This window comes from Haemaphysalis longicornis, unplaced genomic scaffold (assembly GCF_048455015.1).
Source record: "Haemaphysalis longicornis isolate Haplotype H1 unplaced genomic scaffold, Haemaphysalis longicornis Haplotype H1 scaffold_9, whole genome shotgun sequence".
In the NCBI taxonomy this organism is placed as follows: Eukaryota; Metazoa; Arthropoda; class Arachnida; order Ixodida; family Ixodidae; genus Haemaphysalis; species Haemaphysalis longicornis.
This window is the reverse complement of record NW_027526460.1, coordinates 153,312,740-153,340,215: the sequence shown is the minus strand read 5'-3', so window position 1 is coordinate 153,340,215 and position 27,476 is coordinate 153,312,740. Positions and strand designations below refer to the sequence as shown.

Here is a 27,476-nt window from a genome sequence, read left to right as displayed (position 1 = left end):
AATTAGAACGAAAGAAAAGCGAGCGAAACGACACCTTTTTGATACCGACAGGCTGTAAACGTCATAATCTGCTAAAACGCTTATTGTCATTGTTGCTACTTAAAGGGGCACATACACAAAAATTTCGAAGGCGAGATAACTTCGGAGATAGATTGGTGGGAACAGATATACATCATCTGCAAAATATCAGCGGCGCATACAGCCTAGAACATATTTAAAATCAATTTTAAAGTGTGCGAAACGCAACCGAGCAGCCAGCAGAGGACCACGCGCAATCGACATCCCGAGGAGATTGTGTAAATAAACAACATCCAAACACGTCACGAGTTTGTGTTTGCCGCTTCCGCACTGCCGGCGTTTTTCGCCGGCTCGCCCGGCTCGCCGCTCCAATCGGAGGGCCGGAGCGCGGAGCTTCTGCCCTCGAGAACGAACGAACCGATCGTTGGCGGCGGAGGCGCCGTGATTTCGGCAGCTCATTGGGCAGCTGGCCGCGACCAAAGTTCTACAGCGATTCCAGGCACTCTGTTTCTATTACTGTTTATTACCATTGAATGCGAAAACGCGCCAGAGGCACGAAAAGCCCACTGAGCTAGCCGCACGGTCACTGTGCAGGTGGCGGCCACGGCCGCGAAGTGGCCCAGGCCGGCGCAGGTAGCTCGAGTGATAGCTTGTTACCGCTGCAGAAATTGTCCCCAAGTCCCGACCATGGTGGCTTACATGAAAAAGGAGTTAATGATGCGATGGCGGGTTGCATTAAAAATTTTCATCTGTACCGCTTACGAGAGCGGCACTCGAATATCCGCCGCAGTGCTAAGCCGAACACATCTGTAGGCGGACCTGTAGGCAGACCGGCCGGCTTCTCCCAGCGCGCGTCTTGCCACCCACCGTCTCGAGCATCGCGCGTCGTTCTTTAGCCGCGGTAGCATTTGCACTCGCAGCGCCTGCGTCACATCCACGGTCGCTTTTTAATTAAGCGCCTCAGGAGATCAGTACGTGGGGGCATTCGCAAAAATTGCCGTCGATGCGGATTCGACAGCGCTACGGCGGCTCTGCTCTGTGATACACTCCGACGGTCACGTGGTCAGCTTTGTTCACACAAAATCCACAAAATCCATCGTTTCGCGGCAGTCGCTGAAACCGAAACTGAGACTGGCCGCATTTAAAATCCCTCTAATTAAACAACCGTCGCACCCTGAAGCAAATGAGGTTTCTACAGGTTATAAGTAGGTCACTAGCTACTTATCGCAACAAAAAAAACGAGATGCAAAATTTTTGTGTCAGTGCCCCTTTAAGAATAGCAGGGTGATTTGCGCCTGCCGCTTTTTGTACCATGCACGGCTTAGTAGGAGCTGCTGTTCATGTATTTTTTTTCATGTGGGGTCAGCACGATCCAGCATGAGATCACGCATTCGGCCGGCTGTGTAGAAATGCGAAAGGCTTCCCTGATTTTGCGTGTCTCCTTGTGTGATGTTTCCAGAACTGAAGTTTCCTCACACCATGGGCTCCGCTTCCATTTTAGATGCGACGCATATCTTTTACTAGCCTTGTCGCACGTCATTGTCGTGGCGTAGTCCGTATGCTCGGCGCGGCAGCTGTGCGCTCCCCGGCTCTCACCGCAGCGCCATCTGTGCGTCAGCGCGGTCAGCTCGCTCCCGCCGCCGTGCCAGCTGTGCGTTAGCGCGCAGCTTGCGTTCGCGCTTGCGCTCGGTTAACACATGCGCATGCGCTGCTATGCGCTGCTCTGCGCTGCTCTCTCTCATTCCGCTGCATATAAACGCGGTAAGTGCGCCGCTCCGCTCATTCGTTCCGCCGCCGGCGCTCCGATGACATCATCCGATGATTTGAATAACGCAGCGGCAACCCCCATGCGTCGCATCTACCCCATGGTTCCCCTCGCGGGAAGATGGTGTAAATTTTTTAAGTGGGTCGCCAGATCACCTGATGGGGCCGTTTGCTGAAATGCGTACCGTCGCCATCTATTGTTTCGGGATCTTCAATTCTTGCTTATACACACAAAAAGACCACAAGCGAAATCTGAGGAACCTTTCACAAGTCAACCCAGCAGACCAAATGCGTGAGCTCGTGCTCAATCGTGTTGATCGCGCCTGAAATAGAATTTATAAACCGCAGGTCATAGCAAGATGGCAAGAGAATAAAGAGCGTCAGGCGCAAGTCGTACTGCTACTCATACGTAGAAACAAACATACAGAGCGTTTTACCAGATGATGACGCTTGGAGCCTGTGGCTATCAAAAACATGGTTTTTATCTCGCTTTCCCTCTTTTCGAACTCTATGTTGTAACCCTTTCAAAATAATTTGATGCCGAAGCAAAAGTTTTGCTAATCCAAGGTATCAGTTGTAAGTTCGTGCATGTGCCGTCCACTTCGTCTGTTCGCCGAATTTAAATTGTGTTCCTTTTAACGTATTGCGCAGTCAATCAACATAATGAGTAACATTGCAAGCAAAGATGTCACCTAACGTAGCCCAAAAAAACTCCGGGTTCCCAGTCCCACTACCCTTCAACTATGAGGTTGGCATGCAAGCCTCAATACATTCGAATCCCCTTAAACAGAAAAACATTTCTGCAAATACCGGGAAAAAAACACGTAAATGTCTCAGCTGTTATTTTACGAAATACCGTCGCCAAAACGTCACACGAAGTTGGAATTTTGGCAGTGCCCATGCGGGCGGGATTTCGCTACATGGCAAGGAATCCCAACCGATCGAAACAGCATGAAAGCTGTCCCTTACGTCACACCTATGGCTTCAGTCTGGGAAAATCTTGCTTCATTGAAGTTTACATTCATTTACACAGGAAATCTTTACCCCTTCCTGCCCAACAAAATGTTTTAAAAAAATGGCCACATGTAAATAAAGGTTGCATATTTACCCCTTCCTAATGAAGCTTCGAGAGGCTCAGAGTATTTCACATAGAAAACAAACCCCCACATGTGTGGGCTGGGCTTGTGTTCGTGTGATTTGCAAGTACTAAGAGTACTTTAAAAATGGCATCAGGCGCAGAAAAACTTCATTTCCAGGTATTATTTAAAAGTGTATATTGTTTACAGGAGTACTTATGTTACAATACTATTTCGTGATAATAAATTATAATGAAGTTTAATTGAACATGATTATATAATTATAATTCTCGTAATTATCAATAAGTTATTGCGGAACTAGTTCAAGCTTAAGGCGCAAGGAAACTTCGACAACGAGCCACCCGAAAACCGCGAATAATTCAGACACCAAGAGGGCAAGAAAAAATTATTTCTCGCTAGGGCAGCAGTGCCCGAGCCCGCCACCCTGTAGCACCGAGGAAAATTTTCTTTACGACATCATCCCAGACTACAGAAATGTGTGGGTGCATTTTTCAAGCCTCATGACGGAATTCAGACAAAGGGGACGGGTGTATTTTTCAGCCGATCGTGTTTTAGGGGGGAAGCTCCTGAAGGCGTGGGTCTGTCCATCCTCGACGTATGTATGTAGCCACCTTTAGTTTAGTTCTTGGATTGTTTACTAGATGGCGTGGCTACCTCTAGTTTAGTTCTTGGATTGTTTACTAGATGGCGTTACTTGTATATGATGAAAAGATGCGCTTGGATTGTTTACTAGATAGCGTGGCTACCTCTAGTTTAGTTCTTGGATTGTTTACTAGATGGCGGGGAGCGTTGTAATAAAATCCGTTCGCTGTTGGCGCGCGCTCGGAGTCGCCCGATGGATAAGGCTGCAGATGTGCGAGCCCGCGAGGCAGAAGCGCTCCGTGAAGCTGCGCGACGCCACCGCCAAGATCCTGCCGTACGAGAGCGGGAGGCCGAAGCATGTCGTCTGGCTGCGCGACGACGTCGCCAAGATCCCAGCGTTCGAGAACGAGAGGCCCAAGCGTCACGGCAACGGCGCGAGGACCCTGCCGTACGCGAAGCGGCACGGCTGCGGCGCGAAGAGGACCTCCAAAACGTCAGGGAACGGGAAGCGGCGAGAAAGCGCGCGTATCGGCAGGCAGACCCCGATGCAGTGAGAGCTCGTGAGGCGTCTGCAAAACGCATCAGGCGAGCTCAGTCCCAAGGTGCCGACGCGCGGTTTAAGCGAGAGTTTCTAGACGTTACGTTCGGACACAGATGTAGTGGGCGAACTTTCACTGAAGAGTCACGGTTTTACCGATGATTTCCCCTCAGGAGCTTCGCCCACTCATCATCATTCACCCCGGGGATATGCTGTGAATTTTTTTCAAGTCCCACAACTTGTGTCTTACTCTTGTTATCCAGAAAATACGAGAATAGCAAAAAGAAATATTAGTTTGCATCTTGAAGGCGGCTAGTGTAATCGCGCCGGCTGGGGCGCCGCTTTTAATGTGAGATCTCTCGCCCCTGGTGGCGAAATGAGTGAACTATTAAAACCAAATAGTGTCGCAAACATTCGCAGCCACTACCGAGGGCTGTCAAACCGAAACCGAAATAGGTGCCACCTAGTAAACGAACTTGTTGACCCACACTGAGTTATACAACTGACTTCTCTGCTGAGACTACTATGTCAAAGGCGAAACGTCGGTTCGGTTGCAAGGTAGCAGGGTTATAGAACTAAAGCAGTCGTCGCCCATTCCTATACATATGTTTTGTGTTTTACTTTGCCACGTGTCAGGTTTCCTGCGGCGGGACTATAATAGGAAGGACGTGGATATTGACGGCTGCTCATTGCATGGTCGAGAAAGAGGAATTGATTCCGAAAGTGATAACATCAAGACTCCTAGTTCCAGCTGACATTCGTGTGCGGGCACGTAAGTACAGTTTCGACTAGATATAAAACTCGCAAACCATTCTCAGAGGTGGGCAGCCCATGCAGGCATGGATTCTGACACACATCAGTGAGAGGCATGCTTAGCGCAGTATAGCAATATGGGCGGTTTGCGTGAGGAACTTTAGTGGAAAAAAGTTGCTGATGTCATTTAAGTTTAGGTCTCAAGATGTACGATGCGCTCGCGTTACGTTGACGCAAAAGGCGGTTTGAATTGGAGTTGCCCCATTTATGAGTTACACTTGTAAAACCCTGAAGGCCAGCAAAGACAAGGGGGCTAGCCGCTGCTATATAAAATTGCTTGGCACAGGAACGTAGGCGCCATTTACCCTTCAGTGGCTTAATATGTGGATGTGAACAATTGCGGATGCCGGGTTTTAGTTAGCTCCAACGAGAAGGCGACATTCCTAGTGTTTGAAAGGGTCAGTTGTCTAGTACCTTGGCCGAACTGAGTTTTTGGTTTTTTTTCTAGAAGCCTGAGAAAGGCATAAGAAATAAATAGTGGCAGAGTCAGTGGCGCAGCTGGAACCTTTTTTTTTCTTGGGGGGGGGGGGCACCCTCAACCGAAAGATGAGAGAGGGTTGGTAAGCAGCGAGTGAGGGCTTTTTTGTGCATCGTTTTTCATCTAGAAAGCACAGTCTTGTATTTATTTATGTACATTTATACTTTGCCCGTTGGAAATTACAGTGGAGAGGACAAATAATCGATATAAAACACACGATTGCACACTTTAAAGGGTTGGGGAAAAAATCAATTGTAAGAGAACCTGCAAGGTTTGAATTACTAAGCCACACACTCTAGCGCGATTTCAAGGCTTTCGCGCGAGCATCGACCGGGTAAGCGTGCCAAAGGCTTAGCGGTTTGTTTCGGAACCATTAAAATCAAGATTTCGCACTCTTCTCTTTATCGTTGCACGTTTCATGGAACAATAATGTCCAACACGACCTATTTGACGCCATTTTTGTTTTAGGCTACATGTGCGTTGTGGTGAAACAGACTTGTTTCCCTCTTTTCTTCTCCAACTATAATAAAATTGGCGAGAAATATCTGCTAAAGCTGCGGTCTTTTCTGCTTAGTTTGAACACGTTTCTAGGTTGAATATGGTATAAACATTGCATGTAAAGGGGGACAGTCGGCTTAATCGTCGACTGCAGTTTTTTCTACTTCAGGGTGTCCTTCGTGCGAGTTCAACCTCATGCAATCCTGGCAAAAACATTTTGAGGCTACGCCTCTGGCAAGAGTGACAATTTTCAAAGAGTTGGAAACAGATAGTTTGGAGCTCAAGAGTGTATTTTCAAGTACAGTACTGCCAAATTCAGCAGCTCCTTCTCTCACCCTCTGAATCCACTCACGCTGACATAGAGCTGGCTACCTGGTCAAAGCTGCTTTTTATGCCCAAATATAAGTGGAAGCTGTAATGTTTGAGTTTACCTTGAACGTACCTTTCAATACGTCTAGTTTTCGTGAACGAGGGTGGCTGCTTCCCCGTATTTAGCACAGCATTAGGTTAATGTATGATATTCCCCCACAAATACACTTACCATTTAGATTTGCAGATACATGTCTTGGTTCAGTCAGCGATTGCGTTTCATCGGCGCTGCGCTTCTCCGTGAGTTACGGGAAGGGACCGTCTTCGTAGGCGTTGGGTGAGGAGAGGAGATGTCCTCCATATTTTTTGCAGATGATGGTGTGATAATGGTGTCTGAAGGGGGTATTGTACGCGAATTCGCGTGTTTGACGTCAGCTGCTTTGTTCCATTTCAGAAGCTCATGTCGAGGTGTCCATGGTGTTGTAAACTTCCTTCGTTGCGGATGGGACAAGTTTTCCAAAGTGTTTAGGTATTGTGCCTGCAGCTAACTGTTTGACAGTCTGCGATGGTCTGTAATGATGATCACGCTTATCTTCGGAAGTTCCGCTAATTGGAACGCCAAGAGGACGGTTTAAACTTCCGTTCATACAATGCTCTATGTAGGAGATTCAAGCAGTCACAAAGACAGCCAGGGAAGCCCACTACAATTGTTCCATTTGCGCTTTTGTACATCCCGCCGTTAGTGTATGCGACGATTTTATGATTTAGGAACTCTCCACAAAGGATTCTATGCTATCTTGGTGGCTCTCCTCGTGTAGGAAAAGGCGTATGTTTTTGGCTTAGAAAGTTTTGTGCGGAGCTCCATCATGGCGCTCAGGTGTTTCTATTCCGGAGGGCTGCGGAAATTTTGTACAATGGCCCGTCTTGATTTTGGTTAAGGTGAAGGTTTCAGACTGTTACTTAAGTCTGTAGTTAACCGAAAACGCACTGCAGGAAAAGAAACATTCTTAAGCGATGATTGTGATCACAGGTAAATTGAAGAGAAATTAGAACGTTTCCCGTCGTCCCAATAAAGCTTGGGCCCTCGCTTTATGAAGCCGACGTCTCTACGATCGCATGATTCTGGCACTGTCCAAGCAGTTAGGACACTTACAGGGGCTCAGGGTCATCAAAAACTAGGCAGAAAATGCACACCTGTGCCTAACGACGAATATGGTTCAACGCTGTGGAAAGACATGCAATTTCCGTACCATTAGAGCATTAGAAAGCACAGTCGAGGTCCAGTAAACCCTCCCGATAAGAAATACCTCATGTATAGTGAAAGTTGCTGTGGTGTAGTCCGCTCCAGGGTTAATTCGTCTGATGTTTTAGTTGATTTTTAAAGTTTCGTGTTCGCTATCTTTGTTTTTTAACAAAGATGTAGTGTGCTTCCCTTCCAGTCGCTTTTTTGTGCTGTGAGAGTTGTTTATGCGGTTTTTCGGAGGTGTTTAAAGGGCCCGATCGGATGACTTCTTCAGTGACCGCGAAAATGCAAACGTTATCGGCTGCCTTAAATGGTGTCCTTATGATGGTGTGGGTTTGGGGTTCTTTGACCTGGGTACGTTTGTGGTACGCCAGACAGCCGGATATCCCTCGTTTGATGACAACCTACACGAGTATTATCCTTTAGTCATCTCCCCATCCTTAGTGATGTCTGTTAAGACCATAAAAAGGGTGGCTAGTTGACCTCTTCAATTTGCTCAAAATTTCTTATGTCATTCCCTGATTACTTTTGTCTAGATTTACCAATATGTTTCCCGGAAACACCTTGTCTAGCTGCAAAAAAGTTTGGAGCGGGACAAGTTCGATACCCCCCGCTACCTCCCGTGCGCCTCGGCCAATTTTAGTGACGTCAGTCTGCGAAAATATAATGGCGGGTTATTTGTAACTTTAGGCTGAATATACGCCTGCTATATATCTACCCAAAACAGTTTGGTTGCTGCAAGAATATATATTTTTTGCAACTAAATGTCTACTTTGGCTCAGATCCAGTTCTGTTCTAACTTTGAGCCAAACTATACAAAAAGTAATGGGGTTGGAACTATTGGACCATGATCACTCCTCCAACCGCCTTCAACAGTTTACCAGAAAGATACTGAAACACCACACGAAGAAATAATAAAGTCCAGCACTGATCCCGTTAGCCCCTTAATATAGGTACCAGAATCCAAATTTGTACATAGTAAATTATTCTCGTTATTCGAATCGACGAAGCGAAGCCCCCAGGTATCCGCTGTGAAGACGCTTTAATTATGGGGCGAAATAAAGTTCCCCGCGAAAATCACGGGAGGGACTGCCGACGCCAGAGCAAAATTCAGTGCACCAGTATGCATAACGCCGTCCGGAAGGTAAACATTGACCAATACGAACAGTAAACTACCTGGAGTCCTAATCTCCGACACAGAAATTTCAGTCTTTGCGCCGTGTTGAAAACCCACTTTAGCTAAATGAGCAAATCTCGTAGAATGTAAAATCAACAAGCCTCCAACTCGAGAAGTTCGATCTATTCGAAATGTACAAAAATGACCAAGACCAAAAGATTGATTGTTGCTGAGCCATGCTTCCTGAAGCAAGATGACATCAGGGTAACTTTGACAAGAAAGTCAAAGTAGGTCTGCAAATCCGGCTAAAACGGCCCTGCGAGTCTACTGGAGGAAGACAAAAAGACTGATTGTTGTTTAGCTATGTTTCCTCAAGCAAGATAGCACCCGGATGAAATTCACAAGAAAGCCAAAGTAGGTCTGCCAATACGTTATAGATCGGCAAATAGGTCTGCAAAGTAGGTCCGAAAATAAGAAGGTCTGCAAATACGGCTGTTACAGACCGGTAATTCCACTGTGAGATATATAAGTGACCCTATGATTCATTTATACCCGCCGCCAGAACTGCCACCTCCAAAATCCGGTCATTGACCCTCAGGCGAGGTGCTTTTTCCTGAATTTTGCTTTAGGCTGCGAGTCAAGCCTTCAATACCATGAGATCCCGAGTATTTACCATGCTGAAGTGCACGCCAGGATTGTATATCTATGTTTGAGTAGCAAGAGGGAGAGTGCGGATCCAAAGACTGTGAGTGGGTCTTATGGCCAGAACCTGACGAGGATTCAGCATCAGAGCGAGAGAGAGGCTCAGGGCCATCCGCGACGGAAGAGAAAGCAGGAGGGACATTTTAGGAGATTCTGGGGCAACGCTCTCAGTGGAGAGAAAAGGCCCATCTGATTTGTAGGCTACCTGTGAAATCACTCGTTGTATGACAGAGTTCAAAAAGGAACCTCACTGCAAATACCGTACAATCTAAACCATAACCGTTGCGCGTGACCACAATAGTGTGGACGTTGTGGTGGCGGTATTCGGTCGCAGGACAGTACACCGCTTCCGGGCATTTTGCCAGGTGCCGGTTCAAGGCGTGTGTACGGACGTGGTGGCGTGCTGAGTTATAGATGAGGTGCATGTGTTGCGGTATGGTTCTTGGGAAGATTCTTGAGCAACACTCTCAGTAGAGAGAAGGGGCCTTCTGATTTGTAGGCTACCTGCGGAATCAGTCGTTGTATGATAAAGTTCAAAGAGGAAGCCAACTGCAAAGACGGTGCAAGGCAAGCCTTTCCCGTGCGAGAGATACACTCAGTGATACTAGCAGTTATCTGAGCAACCACGGAATCCAAACCTTTCTCAACAGCCGCTGCAATAGCTGTTTAAAGGCAGGATCAGCTAAGGAGGGCTCCTGCATCTTACTGCTTTTTCCTCTGCGGTGGCAATATCACTCAATAAAAAAGGATCGGTCGTTGATGACACCTGATTTCCAACAACTCTGGCGTATCAATGAGGCCTTTCCTTGATTAAGGAGGCTGCCTCTCCACATGAGCAGAGGCAAATGTCCATAAACCTCAAGTATTAGAACTTCCTGTCCTGCCATGGTACAATTGGAATAGTCTGCTTGGTGTCCAGTCCGGCAAAGACATCTGAGATTCTGCCCAGAGCGGGGCGACAATTTGCATGCCTTAAAACTATGTCCGAAGCACCAGGAATAGAAAACTATAACGAAGCACCAGGAACTCGCTTGTCCCGGTGTCCTAGCGCTTCCATTTTTTTGCCATGATGCTAGAAATAACAGTGAGTCACCCAACTAAAAAAGTCGGCAAAAGAATTATGCAACCCTCCAAAATAAAAGAAGTTCCCCGTTATGGAAAAAAACAACTAGAATGTCTTTTGTTTAGAAATAATACCCTCCGTACACCGTATAATTAAACGATTATTCCAATCAGTCTTGGAATATCTTCCGTTGCTTTGTCTTGCAAGCGATGGATGGCGCCACGCGGCCACGTTAAAAAAACCACACTAATTATGGGTAAGGGTGTCATCGCAGTAAAGGGTCACGTTTATATCCTCGGCATAACTCTACAGAGAGGAGGCAAAGGCGATTTCACCATCGCCAAAATGCGAAAACGTTTCAACCAATTAGACCCCACTGTAAGAAATCTAGCTTGTGGAAGCACATAACGGGAGGGGAAAAAGATAAGACTGATGCAGGTATTGATTAAAAGCCGGATATTGTACGCATACTGAAAAAACCCTAATACACATGGCTATCACGACATAATATTGCCGCGAACCATGCATTGGATTTGTTTATTTGTGTTTTGCTTTTGCCGCCCGGCTGCGCCGGCCTGTGTTATCGCTGTTTTCTCTGTGCCAAGGGAGGCGCGTGTTCCGTTCTTTCTTTCTGTTCCGCATGTGTTATCTTTTCTGATAGGGAGAGCGTTCCGAACGAATGTGAACAGCCTAGAAAAATCTGCGTTCATCTAGAGTGTTCTGGATACAATTCGACTTTTCCAGAAAACCTACGCCAAGTAATAATTTCCTGCGCAGCAGATGCCGCGACATTCTAATCGCCGACACCAGTTTTTTTTATTGCAGAAGTTTGCTATTCAGCATAAGGGGAGATTAAATGTGTAGATACACCCCGGATTCCCGAAGGAATCGGAGCAGGGGGCCATGATGTGGTCCTTGTATCCACGTCATGAAATCTGGTGAACGTCTGGGGCACGGGCTGCAGGTGGCCATGTGCACAGCGCGTAGGCTTCGCAAAGCAGGGCAACTCCACACCAGGTGCTCTGCTGTAGCCTGGTCAACTGGAGCGGGGCAAAAGGAGCAGGTGGAGTTGAACGGGGCATGGTATTGAGGAGGCAGGGACCTTGTCACAGCTGGCGTGAGGGCGACTCCCAGGCGAAGATGTCTGAGCAGGACCTTATCTTGGCGAGACAACCCGCCAGGGAGATCTGTACCGCACGGGGGTATGACAACGTTGTTACCGCGCGGGGGTAAGAACGTCTACGGCGCTGTGCGGAGCGCAGTAGACGTTCTTTTGCACTGGCAAGGCGAACACCGTTTGACGAAGGGGCAAGAGGAACTGGATATTGCACACGTACCGGGTGTGTTCCGGAATATGCAGCCTGCATTGCGGGGTGGCTATTCCGTTGGCGCCATGACACGCGCAAACGACATGGATAAGTGTCCATTATGTCCTGGATTTCTAGCAGAAGTTGGTTGGGCGTAAGAGTTTTACTTAGCTCTCGAACAGCTGCCGACGAATCAGTGTAAATTGTACACTCTGGTGAAGCGTGGTTGATTACCAACGATGTGTGTAGCAGAGCATCCCGCACTGCAAGGAGTTCTGCCTGCGTTGATGGCCACTTCTCCGTTGTTATGTAAGTGCAGGTCACTGTATCGGGAGCCACAGTCGGGCAGAGTAGAGCCGTATGAAGTAAGGTATCGGTAGCACTGGCGTCGACAAACATCAGCGTAGACGAAGGGCTACCAATGTCCATAGAAGGCGGAATCGGAGCGCCAACTGTCCCGGGATGAATACTGGAAACAGGTCGTGTATCCGTTGATTGGTGGAACTTCCATGGGGGCCGTATATTGGTGTTTGATAGTGGTGGGGCTGGTGAACCGGTAATGTACGCTGCAAGAGCGGCGGAATCAGGGTCAAGGGCTTGTTTTTGGAGGCGGGCTTGTCGACGCTGATGCACTAGCTCATCAAACGTGTTGAGCTGCGCTTCCTGTTTCAGAATAGGGACGGGGGTGATGGCTGGAAGACCAGTTATAGCTCGCATAGCCGAATTGTTTATTGATTCGAGTAGTGCCCAGTCTGACTTTGTAAGAAAGTTGAATTCCGCTTGATAAACTATGCGAGGCTGAAGAATGGCTCGTACAAGCATGCGGGCCATCTTGGAGGTGCGCGTCGCTGGCTTTTCAGACATGCGACGGAACAGATGCCGCGACTGTAAAGCTTGATGCTTTGCGCAGCGAATGCATGGTTTTGCAGAACCGGTGGCCGTAATATCCATGCCCAACACCCGCAGGGTAGATGCTGCTAGTATAGGCGTGCCTTGAACCGAAAGACGGATAGGGGAGGTTGCCAACCGCCGACGGCCCCATGCGTTGGCCTTAGTGAGAAGGGCTGTTTTGTTAGGCGAAAGCATGAGGCCAAGATACCTGCACCAAGAATTGGTTTCATCTAGAGCTTGTTGCAGGCGGACACTTTGGACATGAAGGTCCTGGTGAACAGACCATACCGTGATGTCGTCTGCATACATGATAATATACATGCGTGGAACAGCACCAAGTCGCCTGGCAAGAGGTATCATGGCCATGCTAAAAAGCAAGGGGGCCAAGACAGATCCCTGAGGCACACCTCGGCGGGGCTGGAAGGCACCTATGGGAGATCCGTTGAGACGTATGGAGAAGGTGCGGTTTCGTAGGTAGAAGGAAATGAAAGCACATAGGCGGGATGGCAGGTGAAGGAGATGAAGTACCGCAATGACGGCAGCGTGGCCAAGGTGGTCGTACGCTTCATGCCCAGCCCAGAGCGAACACGGTGGGATCGGCCGCCAATAAGGATCATCTCCGAGAGGTGGCCCAGACCATCCTCTGCACCAAGGTGGGGACGAAATCCAATTTGGAATGGGTGGCATGGGTGGCACGCCACTGAAGGCGTGTGGCAATCATTGTTCCAACAGCTTCCAAATATTGGACGGAGGTTGCGGATATCTGTACTCGTTTTACCGGGTTTCGGGATTGTGATAACATCCGCTTGAAGCCAGGCCGGGGGGATTGTACACGTGAGCCAAACCCGGTTGTACACCTCTAGGAGTCCCTCCAGAGAAAAATGGTCGAGGTTTTTGAAAGATTCAAATATTACTCCGTCGGGCCAGGAGCTTTGCGGAGTGCCGCCGTGTCAATGGCCGCGGTTAGTTCCGCAATTGTAAATGGTGAGGTGTAAATGGTGAGATGGCGGCGTACCAGCACCGGACGGAAGAGTGAACGGAGGGGGCATGATGGCTGGGTCCAAGGCAAAATCGGGGTATAAAGTATGGGCCAGCGTATCTGCAAATTGAAAAGAAGTCTGGTTGGACGTGAGGAACGCTGACGCAGCAGGATCAGGGGATCGTGGTGATCGCTCAAAAGAATGAAAAATGCGCCATATGGAGGGTAGTCCAGACTGAGGCCCTAACGAAGCGCACATGTCAAGCCAGTGCTGGCGGGACAGCCGGCGTTCATGGCGACAAGCCGCGGCTGTGAGCTGTTTAAGGTGGATTTGGCAAGTCAGAGAGTTGGGATTGCGACAAGCAAACACTTCTGCCTGGCGGCGCTGCGCTCACAGATGAAGGAGGCGCAAATCAGGGTTAGGGCGGCTCTCGTCAACCCACTTTACAGTTGTAGAATCTTCAAGAGCCCTTTGTATGGATGATTTGAATGCTGATATCTGCCTAATCGACTTCCGAAACTCGTCCCACTTGATAATATGACATTTACGACGTAGGCGACGAGAGGGCGAAGATGAAATATCGAGGTAAATGGGATGATGGTCGCTACCCCAGCAGTCTGGCTCCCACCGACAAGTACCGGCCGTTGCACCAAGCCACCAAGCTAGGTCTGGGGAACGTGGAGGCATACGAGTTGACGTGGAGCGGCGAGTTGACTAGGTCGTGTCAGTAAGTAGAGTGAAGCGAGCATTCTCCATGATGTTGAGGAGATCTGAACCTCGCGCACTCGCCATGTTATAGCCCCAGGCAGGGTGCGGAGCATTAAAGTCAACAGCGATGAGGATGGGACAACTGCGATGTTGTGCTCGTATATGCGAAATCCACCGAAACCGAGCCCGCGGGGCATGACCACTGCGAGGACGCACATAGTAGGATACGAGGACCACTGCACTGTGACTTACTTGAACTTTTACCGCAACAGTTCCTTGCCACGAGGAGCACCAGCTTTGAAGGTCAATGGTTTGCTGGGGAAGGCGCGTGAGGACATATACCACCGCTTAACCCGTGGCGTTGGTGGAGCGTTACGGTGGTCGATGATTGTTGGAGACGCATAGCCGGTAAAAACGGGGATACGGGGTAGGTCATTCGCTTCCTGAAGCAGTAGCGCCCATGCACGAAGTGAGCCTAGGCGAAGGCGTTCCTGAATTTCTCCAACTTTTTGGGGCAGGCCCTGACAGTTCCATTGTAGGATAGTGTCCTTGCGTGTAGTTGCAGGTACGGCAGGCGCATAATTTACCGGAGGCATTCTGCAAGAGTCATGGTTAATATGTGCAGCTGCTGCACAACGTAGTTAAGAATGGAGCGAGCGTCGGACGCTGACGAGATCGAGGCTGCTGCCGGTAATGATGCCGGAGGAGGTGGAGGCAAGGGAAAGGTTGACAGAGGCGGTTAGCTTCACATGAGCTCTCTTTTGCAGCAGCATGCTTTAAGCGTCTTTGATCCAGCAACTGGGCACGACGAGCGGACAAATTAGCAAGCTCCGTTTGTAGTGCCTGGAGGCGAAGATCTACCTCTTCTAGGGCCGGGAAAGTCTGGTTGGCCTCTTGAAGACGGGATCGCTGACGAGGCCGACGCCGTCACACCACCTGGCTGCATGAAACCGAATTCATAGGTGGTGTGGCAGAGACCGGTTCTGGTACGTGATCTGCAATATCGCCGTGGTCATTCGAAGCTAGGAGTTCGTACCGGTTTTAAAGCGGGAGCCATTGATCAACCTGGGACCTCGGGGAGCTCTTCACACGCGCACGTGGCTTGGCGTTAAGCTTCGTCGGGCACTTCCTGTTTGTGATATCGTGATCATCAGACTTGCACAGCCCACAACGAAATTTAGTGGCATTTTCATTTCCAGCAGAAGCGTTCGGAGTCGCCGAGGTTTGAGCAGGAGGTGGATTTGGGCAAGAGGTGCGCATGTGACCCTGTTGCAAGTGGCCTCGTCTTGTAAGCCCCAGGGCGAAGGATGCATCCATTGTATATGAATCGCACCGGTGGTTCCGGAGGACCAAGAACAGTGACGAGGCATGTACGATGACTGCCAAGATACCGGGCTAGGAGCACTTGGTGCGTCTCGCATCGGATGGTGTTCCGGAGCACGTAGGAGGGCTCACCGGCATCGACGCCCGAGACAACATAACGGCGGACATGAGTACCCCCTAGGAGTTAAGCTTGTACCGACAGGTGAACTCCGGGGGAGACGGGTATATAAGTGAGGCTGTAAAGCTTGTGGACTGCCTCTAATGACACTACCCACACCGAAATTGTGTTGTTATCTTGGTTGAAAGTGTAGCCATTATGACTTTGAGGATGCAGACATGCTGATAGCGTCTGTGGAGAGCTTTCGTTGTGATTTGGCGGATGTTGAAATTCTGCTTCGGTTTCATGGCTACCTTGAAGGGAGCTGATTGCGCATCTTTAGTGCTTGATGGGAGGCCAGTCGGATTCAGACGGCAGGGCACCTTACCGTCATTGTGAATACGGTTGCCTGCTTGAAGGTCCATCGGGGCATTAGCGTCCTCAGACCGACGTGGCACTAAGGTTGAAGACTCGGTGCAAAGGCGTTTGTCGGGGGGTTCAGTAGACTTGCCAGTGACATTACTGGGCTCTTGCGGCAAAGGAGGGTCGCTGCTAGCATCCATGGGGCAGCTGTCGACGCCCTGGGGTGTCAGAGGCGTCGATGTTTGAAGGGCGACGTTGGACACCACTTGAGACGGCGGCTCCATTTGCTTTAGCAGCTCGTCTTGAAGTAGCGCCTGCTTGCTGGACCCAAGAAGGCCTTCCGCAGAACGGCACCCACCGCCCGAACAGGAGATTAGGCCTAGCCGCGGCTTAGAGGCGATGCGGTTGTGATGCTTGCTTTCGGGGACATTCCCGGGGCAGGTAGTAGCCCTTGACGGCGCCGGGAACTGGAGGTTATCGCTGGCACTACGGGAAATAGCTGGGAACTTAGAAACTGCGATAAATCGCGTCGAAACACGGAGCCGACGAAAGACACGTCGGAATGGCGGGACTTCTTCGAAAGTATGCGCACGCCACTTTGTTGACTGCTGTTTCGCCGCCTGTGTATTCTTTGAGTTGTTAGGGGAGCACAAGTTCGCTCCAATAAACTTGTTTTTCCTTCAAAACAGCTGCGTCGTCTTTGGCTACGTGACATCTGGTAAAGGTGCTCGGTTCGCACACTTTATGCTACCAACAACCTCTGGAAGCCACCAAGCCAGTCCAACTAGAGCCAGCCATCGACTGCAAGGCCTCCCGCCCGAGTTTGGACTACTGCCAGATAAATTGAAGGCGGAAGACGTCACGACTGGTGCCTTGAACAACGCATCCACGGTGACCAACGCATCGAGCACCTTCGAAGTTCTGCAGCAACCCCAGGAACCACCATCATTCCATCGGTCACCTACGGAAGATCCTGAGGAATGGCTGGAGCATCTTGAGACGGTCCGAACGTTTAACCGATGGGATAACGACGAAACACTTAGGCAAGTGTTTTTCTACCTTGAAGACTCCGCACGGATTTGGTTCGAGAACCACGAACGTACGCTGACAACCTGGGAGTTATTTAAGACCGAACTCTCAAAAACGTTCACGCCTCTGGTACGCAAGGAACGGGCCGAGCAGCTGCTGCAGACACGCGGGCAGCATCCCAATGAAAGCGTGCTCGTGTTCGTTGAGGAGATGAAGCGACTATTTCGCCGTGCGGACCCAGACATGACTGAAGAAAAGACACTTAGGTTGCTGATGCGAGGGGTTAAGCAAGAGCTCTTCGCATGCCTTGCCCGCCACCCCCCGAAGACCGTGTTCGAATTTGCGTCTGAGGCGGCCGCGTTGGAGAAGACGCTTGATATAGGAACGAGGCAGTACGACAGCCCAATCAACGTGCTGGTTTCGGATACGATTGGTACCGGCGCTATTAACTACTCACTACGCAAGACCATCCATGCAGTGATGAGGGAGAAGCTGCGAAAACGTTTCCCGACGACGACGCCACAACCTCGAGTCGCTTCCCCGACTGACGTGATCCGGGAAGAAGTACAGCAGGCTTTGGGAACTTCTGTGCTGTCCGAAGCACCCCGCGAGCCTGAGGCTATGACCTACTCCACGGCTGTTCGTCGACCCCGCCCTGTTACAACACGTCTTCAAGAGGCCCCGCCGTACCTCCCCCAATGTCGCCCGACCGACCCCCTGTAACCCGAAACCAGGCGCCAAGGAAGACCGAGGTGTGGCGAACGCCCGATAATCCCCGCTGTATTACCACTGCGGAGAGGCCGAACACATCTACTGCCACTGCCATTAGAAGGGGCTAGGTTTGAGAGAATTCTCCGTAGACGCACCTCGCCCTATCCCTGGCCACCGACCACGTGAGATCGACGAGTATCTCTCTAAAACAAGCCGTGGCCCAGCACGTTTCAACCGCTCTCCGCCGCCCTACCAGTACCAATCGCCGAACCGCCGTAGCAATGCTGACTTTGCCCGTGGAAGGTCCCCCAGCCCATGCGGGGGGAAACTAAAAGCAGCAACTTCTGGAGGTGAGGTTGCACAACGGCGGAAAAGCGAAAACCCTCCAACGACGCAAGGACACGCCGAAGACAGTGATTCACGACATGTCCTCAACCCGACGACCCGACCTAACCCTGACGAGACTACCGAACACGACGAAAGCTACACGGCGCGACGCGTACCCGACATGGCCGAGACTACCGCTGAGAAGACGACGACGACGCACAGTGCCCGACCGTCAACACGCACAAGCCGAGATGCGACGCCCCGAAGCACCTGGAACTCGAGGAAGGCGGCATCCGACGTCAAGGTGCCCATCGACGGCTTTGATGTAGTCGCCCTCGTAGACACGGGAGCCGACTACTGAGTAATGAGCGGACCATTTGCGTCTAAGATGAAGAAAGTCATGACCAGGTGGGACGGTCCGCACATACGCAGAGCAGGAGGCCACCTCGTGACGCCACGTGGAACGTGCACATCCCGCGTCACCATAGACGGCACGACGTACCCTACCGGGCTCGCCATCTTGCCTAACTGCTCTCGCGACGTAATTGTCGGAATGGACATTTGACAGACAACGGGGCAATAACTGATCTACAGGCCAAGTCCGTAACTTTTTCTTCCCATCACTTCATGGCTCCGGAACCGAACCTCGACTACCGTGCTGCTCTAAGGATCGCCCATGATCATGTCACCCTGCCACGCCGCGCAAGCTTGATGATCACCGCCTACTGTGAAGATGCTGTTCCTGACGGCGACGCTATCGTAGAGAGTGACCAAGGGTTGCTCCTCGGCCGCGTTGTCTCCGTCGCAAGAGGCATTGCGCGCTTTAGGCAACGCCAATCTCAAGTTTTGGTCACCAATTTTACCGAGGAGTACCAGCCTTTAAACAAGGGAGCTGCAATTGCTTTCCTCGAAGAAACGCAACAAGCAATTGACGTGATCGCAGTCACCGACTTTGAACGCACACACGAAGAAACCTTCAGGCTTCCACATCCTTTCTACGTGAATCCGGCGCTGCTGCAAGAACAAAGGAACCTGTTACTTTCGTTATTTTCGAGCGAGTTATTTTCGTAGATCTCAAAGTTACGTCAGACACCTCTGGCGAAGCACCGGATAATAACGGAAGGTGGAGCCCGACCTACCCGACAGTCACTGTACCGCGTCTCTTCACACCAGCGCAAAACCAATATGGACTCAAGAAGACGACGTGCTCAGCGACAGCCATAATACAGCCATCGAAAAGTCCGTGGAAGGCATTGGTCGTACTCGTCAAGAAAAAAGACGGCACTTTAAGGTTCTGCGTTGACTACCGGAGACTGAACAAAATCACCAAAAAAAACGTGTACCCCCTCCCACAATACAGCATGCCCTCGACCACCTGTGCCACGCGAACTACTTCTCATCGATGGATCTGACGACCGGCTTCAAGCAAATTGAAGTGGCCGAGAGAGACGAAGAAAAGACTGCATTTATAACCCCAGACGGTCGATACGATTTCAAGGTGATGCCGTTTGGGCTGTGCACGGCATCCGCAACGTTTCAAAGAATCATGGACACTGTGCTAGCTGGCCTCAAGTGGCACACCTGCCTCGTATAGCTTGACGACGTTGTGGTATTCGCCCTGACTTTCGACGAACACCTTGCAAGGTTGAGTCTGTACTCGAGCCTATTCGCTCGTCGGGGTTAACGCTGCAGCCCGAAAAGTGCCGCTTCGTTTACGAGGAACTCATGTTTTAGGGACACGTCGTCAACACCGCGGGAGTCCTGCCGGACCCTGCGAAAACATCAGCCATACTAAACTTCCCAATACCGAAAGACAAAAAGAGCCTGGGAAGATTTCAGACCCACTCACGCGCTTGACGGCAGATAGCACCCCTTTCGCCTGGTAAAACGCCCAAGAAAAAGCATTCTGCGAGCTGCAACAACGCCTGCAGCACCCACCCGTGCTCGGTAATTTCGACGAAAACGCCGGAAAGGAAATGCACACGGATGCCAGCGATATAGGTTTGGGTGCCGTCCTCGTCCAAAAGCAAAGCGGTTGCGAAAAGGTAATCGCCTATGCAAGCCGTGGTCTGTCGAAGGAGGAGGAAGACTACTCTGCCTCCGACAAAGATTGCCTGGCTATCATATAGGCCATTTAAAAATTTACCCCATACGTGTATGGTGGACCGTTGAAGGTTGGGACCGACCACCATGCGCTGTGTTGGCTCGCCAATTCTAAGGACCCCTCTGGCCGTCTTGGTCGGTGGAGCTTGCGCCTGCAAGAGTTCGACGTTTCCATAGTGTACAAATCAGCCAGGAAACACTCCGACGTCGACTGCCTGCCCCGCGCCCCCGTTGACCCACCCCCACAGGACTCCGATAAAGACAGCGTGTTCTTCGGAGTCGTGACAGAGAGCGACCTAGCCGCCTAGCAGCGTGCCAACCCTGACCTGCGCGTCATGATTGACTACCTCGAAGGACGCAACGTCGCCGTGCCTAGGACTTCCAAGCGGAACTTATCAGCATTCAGCCTCAAAAACTCCGTCCTCGTGAAGAAAAATTTCAGCCCAAAAATTTCAAAACTTGTCATCCCCGCAGACCTTATTGACGAAATTTTACTAGCGTGTCACGACGACCCATCTTCCGGACATCTCGGAACAGGTCACACTATTACAAAAATCAAGGTGAAGTACTTCTGGCCCCGCCTTACATCCGACGTCACCCACTACGTTCGGAGTTGTGGTGGCTCCCAGCGACGAAAATCGCCGCCGACAAGACCCGCCAGAGTACTGCAACCGATCTCGGTCCCATCGAGGCCATTTCAACAGATTGGAATGGACATTCCAGGCCCGTTCCCAACGTCACGATCACAGAACAAGTGGATTGTCGTAGCGACAGACTACATGACGCGCTACGCAGAGACCACCGCTCTTCCGAAGGGGACTGCACAAGAAGTCACCAAATTCTTCATAAAGCAAATTGTGCTTCGATATAGAGCCCCTGAATTCGTAATCACGGAACTAGGAACGGCCTTCATTGGGGTGCTTATGGAAGGAATGTTACGCTACAGCAACACGGATCACCGAAGAACTACGGCGTACCACCCCCAAACGAACGGACTAATGGAACGCCTGAACCAGACAATCGCGGATTTCCGGTCTATGTACGTCGAAGTTGAACATAAGACTTGGGACGTAGTCCCAAGTCTTGTTCGAGCTTTTCTACGGAAGACGGCCGACAACGATGCTTGATGCTTCCCCACCTGGAAGAAGACGACCTCAAGGCCGACGTCCAAGGATACCTTCAGCGTGCGGAGGAGGCCCGCCGGCTCGCTCGAGTTCGCCCAACGGACCAACAGCTGCTGGATGGGAGACGCTACAACCACCGACGCCGAGACTCCGAGTAGCGGCCAGGGGATCGTGTGTCGGTTGAACTCCCATTCGACGACGTGGTCTCAGTGAGAAACTTCTACGAAGGTAATTCTGAACATAGCGGATTCTGCAACGTGTTGGCCACCTTTCCTACGAGGTGATTCCATATTGCGATTCCGGAACATCACGACGACGCACGCGGCCCGAAGGCGTCCACGTGGTTCGCTTAAAACCTTTCTACGCACGATGATAAACTCCTATTTTTTATTTGTTCGGACTGTCGCTTGTGTTAGCATCGGGTCGAAACACTCCTAGAGGGGGGTAATGCCGCGAAGCATGCATTGGCTTTGTTTCTTTGTGTTTTGCTTTTGCTGCCAGGCGGCGCCGGCCTGTGTTATCGCTGTTGTCTCAGTGCCAAGTGAGGCGCGTGTTCCGTTCTTTCTTTCTGTGCCACATGTGTTATCTCTTCTATTGCGGCATGTGTTATCTCTTCTGATAGGGAGAGCGTTCCGAAGGAATGTGAACAGCCTAGAAAAATCTGCGTTAATGTAGGGTGTTCTGGATACAATTCGACTATTCGAGAAACCATCGCGCCGAGTGATAAATTCCTGCTGAGCCGATGCCGCGGCATTCTAATCGCCGACACCAGTCTCTGCACGTCACTTTGTTGACTGCTGTTTCGCGGCCTGTGTATTCCTTGAGTTGTTAGGGGCGCACAAGTACGCTCCAATAAACTTGTTTTTTCTTCAAGACAGCTGCGTCGTCTTTGGCTACGTGATAATATGAGGCCGCGCTACCCGCCCCAATACTCACGGTAACCGAAACGTTCCGAATCTTTGGCCTGTATAACAGCTTTGAAGAAATCCGGGAGGCCACTGTCCAAGTTCAATGGGAGTGCCTCGGTAAAACAAAATCGCGACGGACGGTAGGGGAGACAGGCGTCCTTCCGTTGAAGCAACGACTGGAAGACGTGATGAACAGAACACCGACCCAGTGAACACCCATAAAAACAAGAAAACATTGATCCAAGCCTAAGCAAGTACCGGTGACATGGCAGGTTCAAATGCCTTTTAGGAAATTTTCAGAACTCAAAATTTACACCGAGGACCGGAGAGAGAGAGAGAGACAGAGAAAAAGAGAGCACTTGTATTCCAGCCACGGCTTCTTTTAGTTTGCTTCGCTAATCCTGAGTACGACAGCCACCTGAAGCATCGTGCTAAAGCTCCTCAACGCCTGTGTTGTTCACAGCTGGCTGCTAAAGATTTCAGGGAATGGGTCATAAGGCCAAGCCTATTTGAGCTACTCCAAGAAAGCCCTTTGGTAGCATTGGGGATAGTAAATAGACTCAAAATAGGAGGGGTAGGCGCGGTGTACGCGAGCTCTGTATGGGAAAAATCTGTTTGCAAGAGTCGCCAGTGACTGGTTTGAGGAGGAGGTATGTGCGGGGGTGGGTGGGAGGTTGGTGCGACGAGAGAGGCAGTTGTGCTCCACTACATCATGGAACGTCATTAGCCGATATCGAGACTTGCGAGCGCGGTGTCCGGGAACGATGCTGACACCAGCCATGAGTGTAAAATTACAGGCAATGGCAATGCCCAGTATAGAGGGGCGCGAGACCAGTGACGGCATGGAACAGAAACGTTTAATGAAGACGTACAAGCACCACACGCTCCTGCAAAGGAGCTGTTTTTTGGCTCTTCGTTTTCAAGCGCCTTGGTTATGATGTTTACCAGAATGCTACTTTCCCAACAGGCCAGTGCGAGCCGGGGCCAGCATGAGCTCCACCATCTTTTGAGGTGGGTTACTTTGGAAGATGCGCAAAGCTTCAGAAGAGATGGTTTGCCATGCAAAATATAGCAGAGCCAGCTTGGAATCAACGACTATCCATGACTGTGTTGGACGCTGTGTGAGGGGCCGCGCAGTGGCCCCGCTGGAGAAGTCGTAATGAAGGTAGCGGGTATGGTGATCGGGCTTAAGGTGGCGGTAGGCGAATTGCGCGTGACCGCCATAGCGTAAGCGCATTGGTGGTGGTGTTCGGTCGCGGGGCAGTACACCGCTTCCGGAAATTTCACCAGTTGCCGGTTCAACGCGCCTGCACGGGCTTGATGGCTTGCTGAGTTATAGATGAGGTTCATGTGTTGAAGTAGGGGTCTTGTGAAGATTTTTTTCTAAAATCAAGGGGAATAAAAGTAATATGTTTAGCTTGGTGAACCACAGAATGCCTTGTGCAAGGACGAAGGACTTGTCCTCTTCAATGTGCTCTCGGTGGTTTATATGCCTAAACTAATTCGGTGGGGTGTTGAAGACAGGTGGAGCAGACGATCCGTGGATGCGCTCGGAAAGAACTGCAGCACTGCTCGGTAGACCTTGCGAATGAGGCCATCCATCTTGTTTCGTTCCACCTTTGTGGCTTGTCTATATGACAGGGAATAAAGAATGCGGCTGAAGGAAAAAGAGTGCACTAGGTGGAGGCGGTTTCATTTATCTAGTCAGTTGTCTTGGGATAGTGTGGTAATATGGCCGACGTAAAAGCCAAGTTGTCTAGAGAAGGAAAATAAACGATTATGCTGAATGATTAGGCCGAGGTTTCTGAGGCGAGAGGCACTATTAAGCGTATGGCCTTGCACCGTTACTTCAACTTGGGGATTTGTTGTGGTAACTATACGTGCATTACAAGCTAAGACTTGGAAGGGGAGTAAGTGAGTCTGATCAAGGCGGCCTGACCAGTGACTGCATTGGTGGCTGCTTCGAGAGTGCTTTCGGTATGCCTTCGTCTTGGAGCTCCTTGGTTACCTCCCATTGCGCAGACTGTTGCGCAGAGTATGTCATCCGCGTATATTGCAAAGTGAAAGGGTGGGATTTCGTTGAGAGATTGGGCAACAGGCAAGCAGGGCGAGATTAAAGAGCATACGAAAAAGGACTGCCCCTTGGAAAGTACCTCCCCTGGCCAGATGGTATGGGTTCCTGGTGTGTGGCCCCGGTGGCTGTGCGGTCACTGCGGAAAGCATAGACCTACTTATATCTCTCCTGAGTAACCATGTCGAAGGCTTTTTTTAAGGTCAAGAGCCAAGATAGTGAGGTCAAGGTAGTTGTATTAGTAGATTTTGTTAAGGGAGTTTAGGTATGACTGATTGATTACTTATGAGATTAAAAGCGTTGTAGCTACACAAGGAATGACGCGTGAAGTAGTGGATGGCACCGCATTAATTTTGGCGGCAGGGGATCTTTAACCTACGGGGGTTTTCACTTTTCTCCGCCATCAGGACGTTTATGCCTGAATCCAGGCATTTTTGCTGGAGGGGTTCAGCTTCAATTATGTGGTGGGTGAGTTTGCAGAGAGGGACGGGTTTGGCACTTCTTCAGCGCAAGACTTACGCGCGATTGGGCGGAGCTGATCTGGGCTACCTGTTTCGCGGATATCTGGATAAAAGAAATGGGTTCTGTGTGCCATTCTAGGGGTATAGTGCCACTTCCCCAGTAGACATTGTAGTATTCAGTTATTTGTGCGATGGAGGCATCAGCTATACGGCGGAGTATCTTGTTGGGAACAGAATCGGAACCTGGAGCTGAGCCCGATTAGGTGGCTTGGAGAGCCGTCCTGACGTCTGCTTCGGTGGTGTCTTGCTCGAGCTGTTTGGCCTCTTCTCCGCTAAAGTTTGGAGATGGTGTTTGCGGTCCTTTCGGTTTGTTAATAGAGCCGAGCTGGGTCATGATTTTGTATATGTATTCAGGGGTATTGTGCATGAGTCTCTGAATTTTGTGAGACAGCAATGTGCGTGTGTTCTGAGGGTTGATGAAGTGTCAAAACACCGTCCAGGTGTTTCGCATACTGAGCGCTACCAGCATCTGGTAAGAAATTGATGTCATTGTGCTTGGGCCAGTTTGCTGTATTTCTCTATGATGGTCTTCAGTTCATCAAGTTTACAGTGAAGGGACGGATTTGCTGGTTACACATCCAACGCTTCCTTGTGCTAAGGTAAGCCTGCTGGACGTGCCGAATTCGACTCTGACAGCGGTGACATGCGAATCAAGGCGGGTGCTGGCTACTTGGGTATCCTGTGATAGTTTCTGAACCAAAGTTGTGTGGTTGCCCACACCCTCGGATGTTACAGTTTGAAGTTGAGATCAGATTTGGCATAACCTTCCCCAATCGGTAATGTGAGTATGTCATAAAAGGGCAATGTTCTGCTTGGCCATGTCGTGTGATTGTAGAATGTAGTGCTCAGTACTCAAGGTGTGGTCGGTGCACGTTGATTGCCGTAGTTCGACACCGTTGGATAGGGCGAAATCTGTGGCAGTGCTCGTCTGCACACTCGTACCCAGACTTGGTTGCAATGTAGGCATCGGTTCCGGAGTGAAATGACCTTTTTGAATTCGTTCCCACTGCAGACGAGCTTTCTTAGAGGTATACGCACAGCCCTGTGACATGGTAGAAGCGTTTAAATGGCCGACCACAGCGAGGGGGTGATTGGCTGGTTTCTGGGAAGCTCCTCAGAGGAGGGAATAGAACGTGTGTTATGTTAGGGCTGCTGTAGATGTTTAGAATAAAGATGCTATTGTTATCCTTGCCCCGAGGGACATAGAATGTAGTTTAATGTTACTGACGAGTTTTGTCCAGCCAAGAGCCTGACATGCTATGTTAGTTTATAAATGAAACGAGTGAGAAAAAGAACAAAAGGAAAGGAAACTAGGGAAAGAAAAAATAAGGAAAGGAAGGGGAGAATTAGAGTCTGAACCGAGTTCAGTAGTTCGATATAAAGAGAAATGTTGAAGAGTACTCGAGGGGAACGTTCTCATCAAGCTGAGCACAATTCTGAGACCGCGGAGTGACCACACGCGAACACGGCACGTGTAGCGTTAGCATATCAGCCATGGTTAACACACAAACCTGAAATTTTTACTTTGGCACTACACAGAGGTTAAGAGTTGAAAGATGAGGAATGCAGTCCTATATTACATGTATCATTGATGTTCAGCTCTGTTGGAGGGTGTTGACTAGTCCTGAACTTTGGAGGAAGCTGAGAAACGCTTTCGGCGCACCTGAGGCCATTTGAGCAAATGACCTAGGGCCACGCACATCATGTAACGTAAGACCCAATGTGGGTAGCTAGCCCAAAGTCGCTGTCAGGGAGAGTATTGGTGTATCATATCGTTGACACACACAGATGACATGTTGGATATCTTGTGCACAGTCGCAGTCTTTGCAAAGGGGTGAGCTGGCCTGGTGAACCTTAAAACGGAAAAGGCGTGTGTAGGCGACGTTCCGAGGTATGTGGTGTATTAGGTATGTGTCATGCTTGTTGATACCAAGAGGCAACCTGAAAGTACATTCTGGGTCGAAGGAGTACAGCGGTGCATAGCGGCGTAATGAAGCAGCCCACATAGAAAGCTGTACCTGCCGCGCAACACGAGACGCCAGTGCCGTCGCATCTTTCCTGCAGAGCGGTACGAATGCAATAGAAACTTGGTGAATGTGAGCCTCCGAAGTTGTAGTGTCTGGTGTAGAATTGCCCGATACAACGCAATTTTCCGGAATCCACTGAAGGTCGCCGAGGTGGTGAGCACTGACGGCTTGTTAATATAAAAACCGAATGTCTCAATGTAGCTGTTGATTAGGAAAAAAACTGAAGGCATTGAAGGGCCGCGCGGGAGTCTGTAAAAACGCCCATTGACTGGCTGACAGGGTTGGGATGTACTGAAGAGCCGCACGCGTGGCGGTTATCTTAGTTGCAGTAGATGGTGTCCTGTGGCTAAGTTTTTTGGTGATCGTGGTTCGCCACGCCTGAATATAAACCCGAATTGTGGAGGAACCTTCGCAGACTGAGCCATCAGTATATATGTGGGTATGGCCGGCGTATTTGCAGTGTAGCAGTAGCAGAGTAAAAAACATAGGAGCTGGAGCTTGAAAATCAGCTCTTCGCGTGATTCCTGGCATGGTTGTGTGGATACTTACGGGTGGGAGCAACCGTGGCAGGTACGAAGGCACAAGTGGGACCTGGTAATTTTGCGGTACTAGGTCTTGCAGATCTGGAGCTGAGGTCTCAGCCAATGGGTGGTTTTGTTGTCTCTTCGCAAAACGTAAACGCGCACGAAGCAGTTCCTGTTCACGCAGTGCTCTCAGCATAAAATGGCGAGTTTCAATGATAGTCCCAACAGTACATGTCGTTA

The 27,476-nt window shown here is 50.1% G+C and overlaps 1 protein-coding gene across 1 annotated transcript in view; it reads left to right on the top strand.

The window, feature by feature from the left end:
• The window catches only part of LOC144153675 (complement factor B-like), a 142,940-nt gene that overhangs the window by 91,908 nt on the left and 23,556 nt on the right, over window positions 1-27,476 (top strand). Inside the window, exon 15 of the mRNA XM_077685334.1 lies at window positions 4,636-4,771. Within this exon, the coding sequence (XP_077541460.1) occupies window positions 4,636-4,771 (136 nt within the window). The remainder of the gene's footprint in view (window positions 1-4,635; window positions 4,772-27,476) is intronic.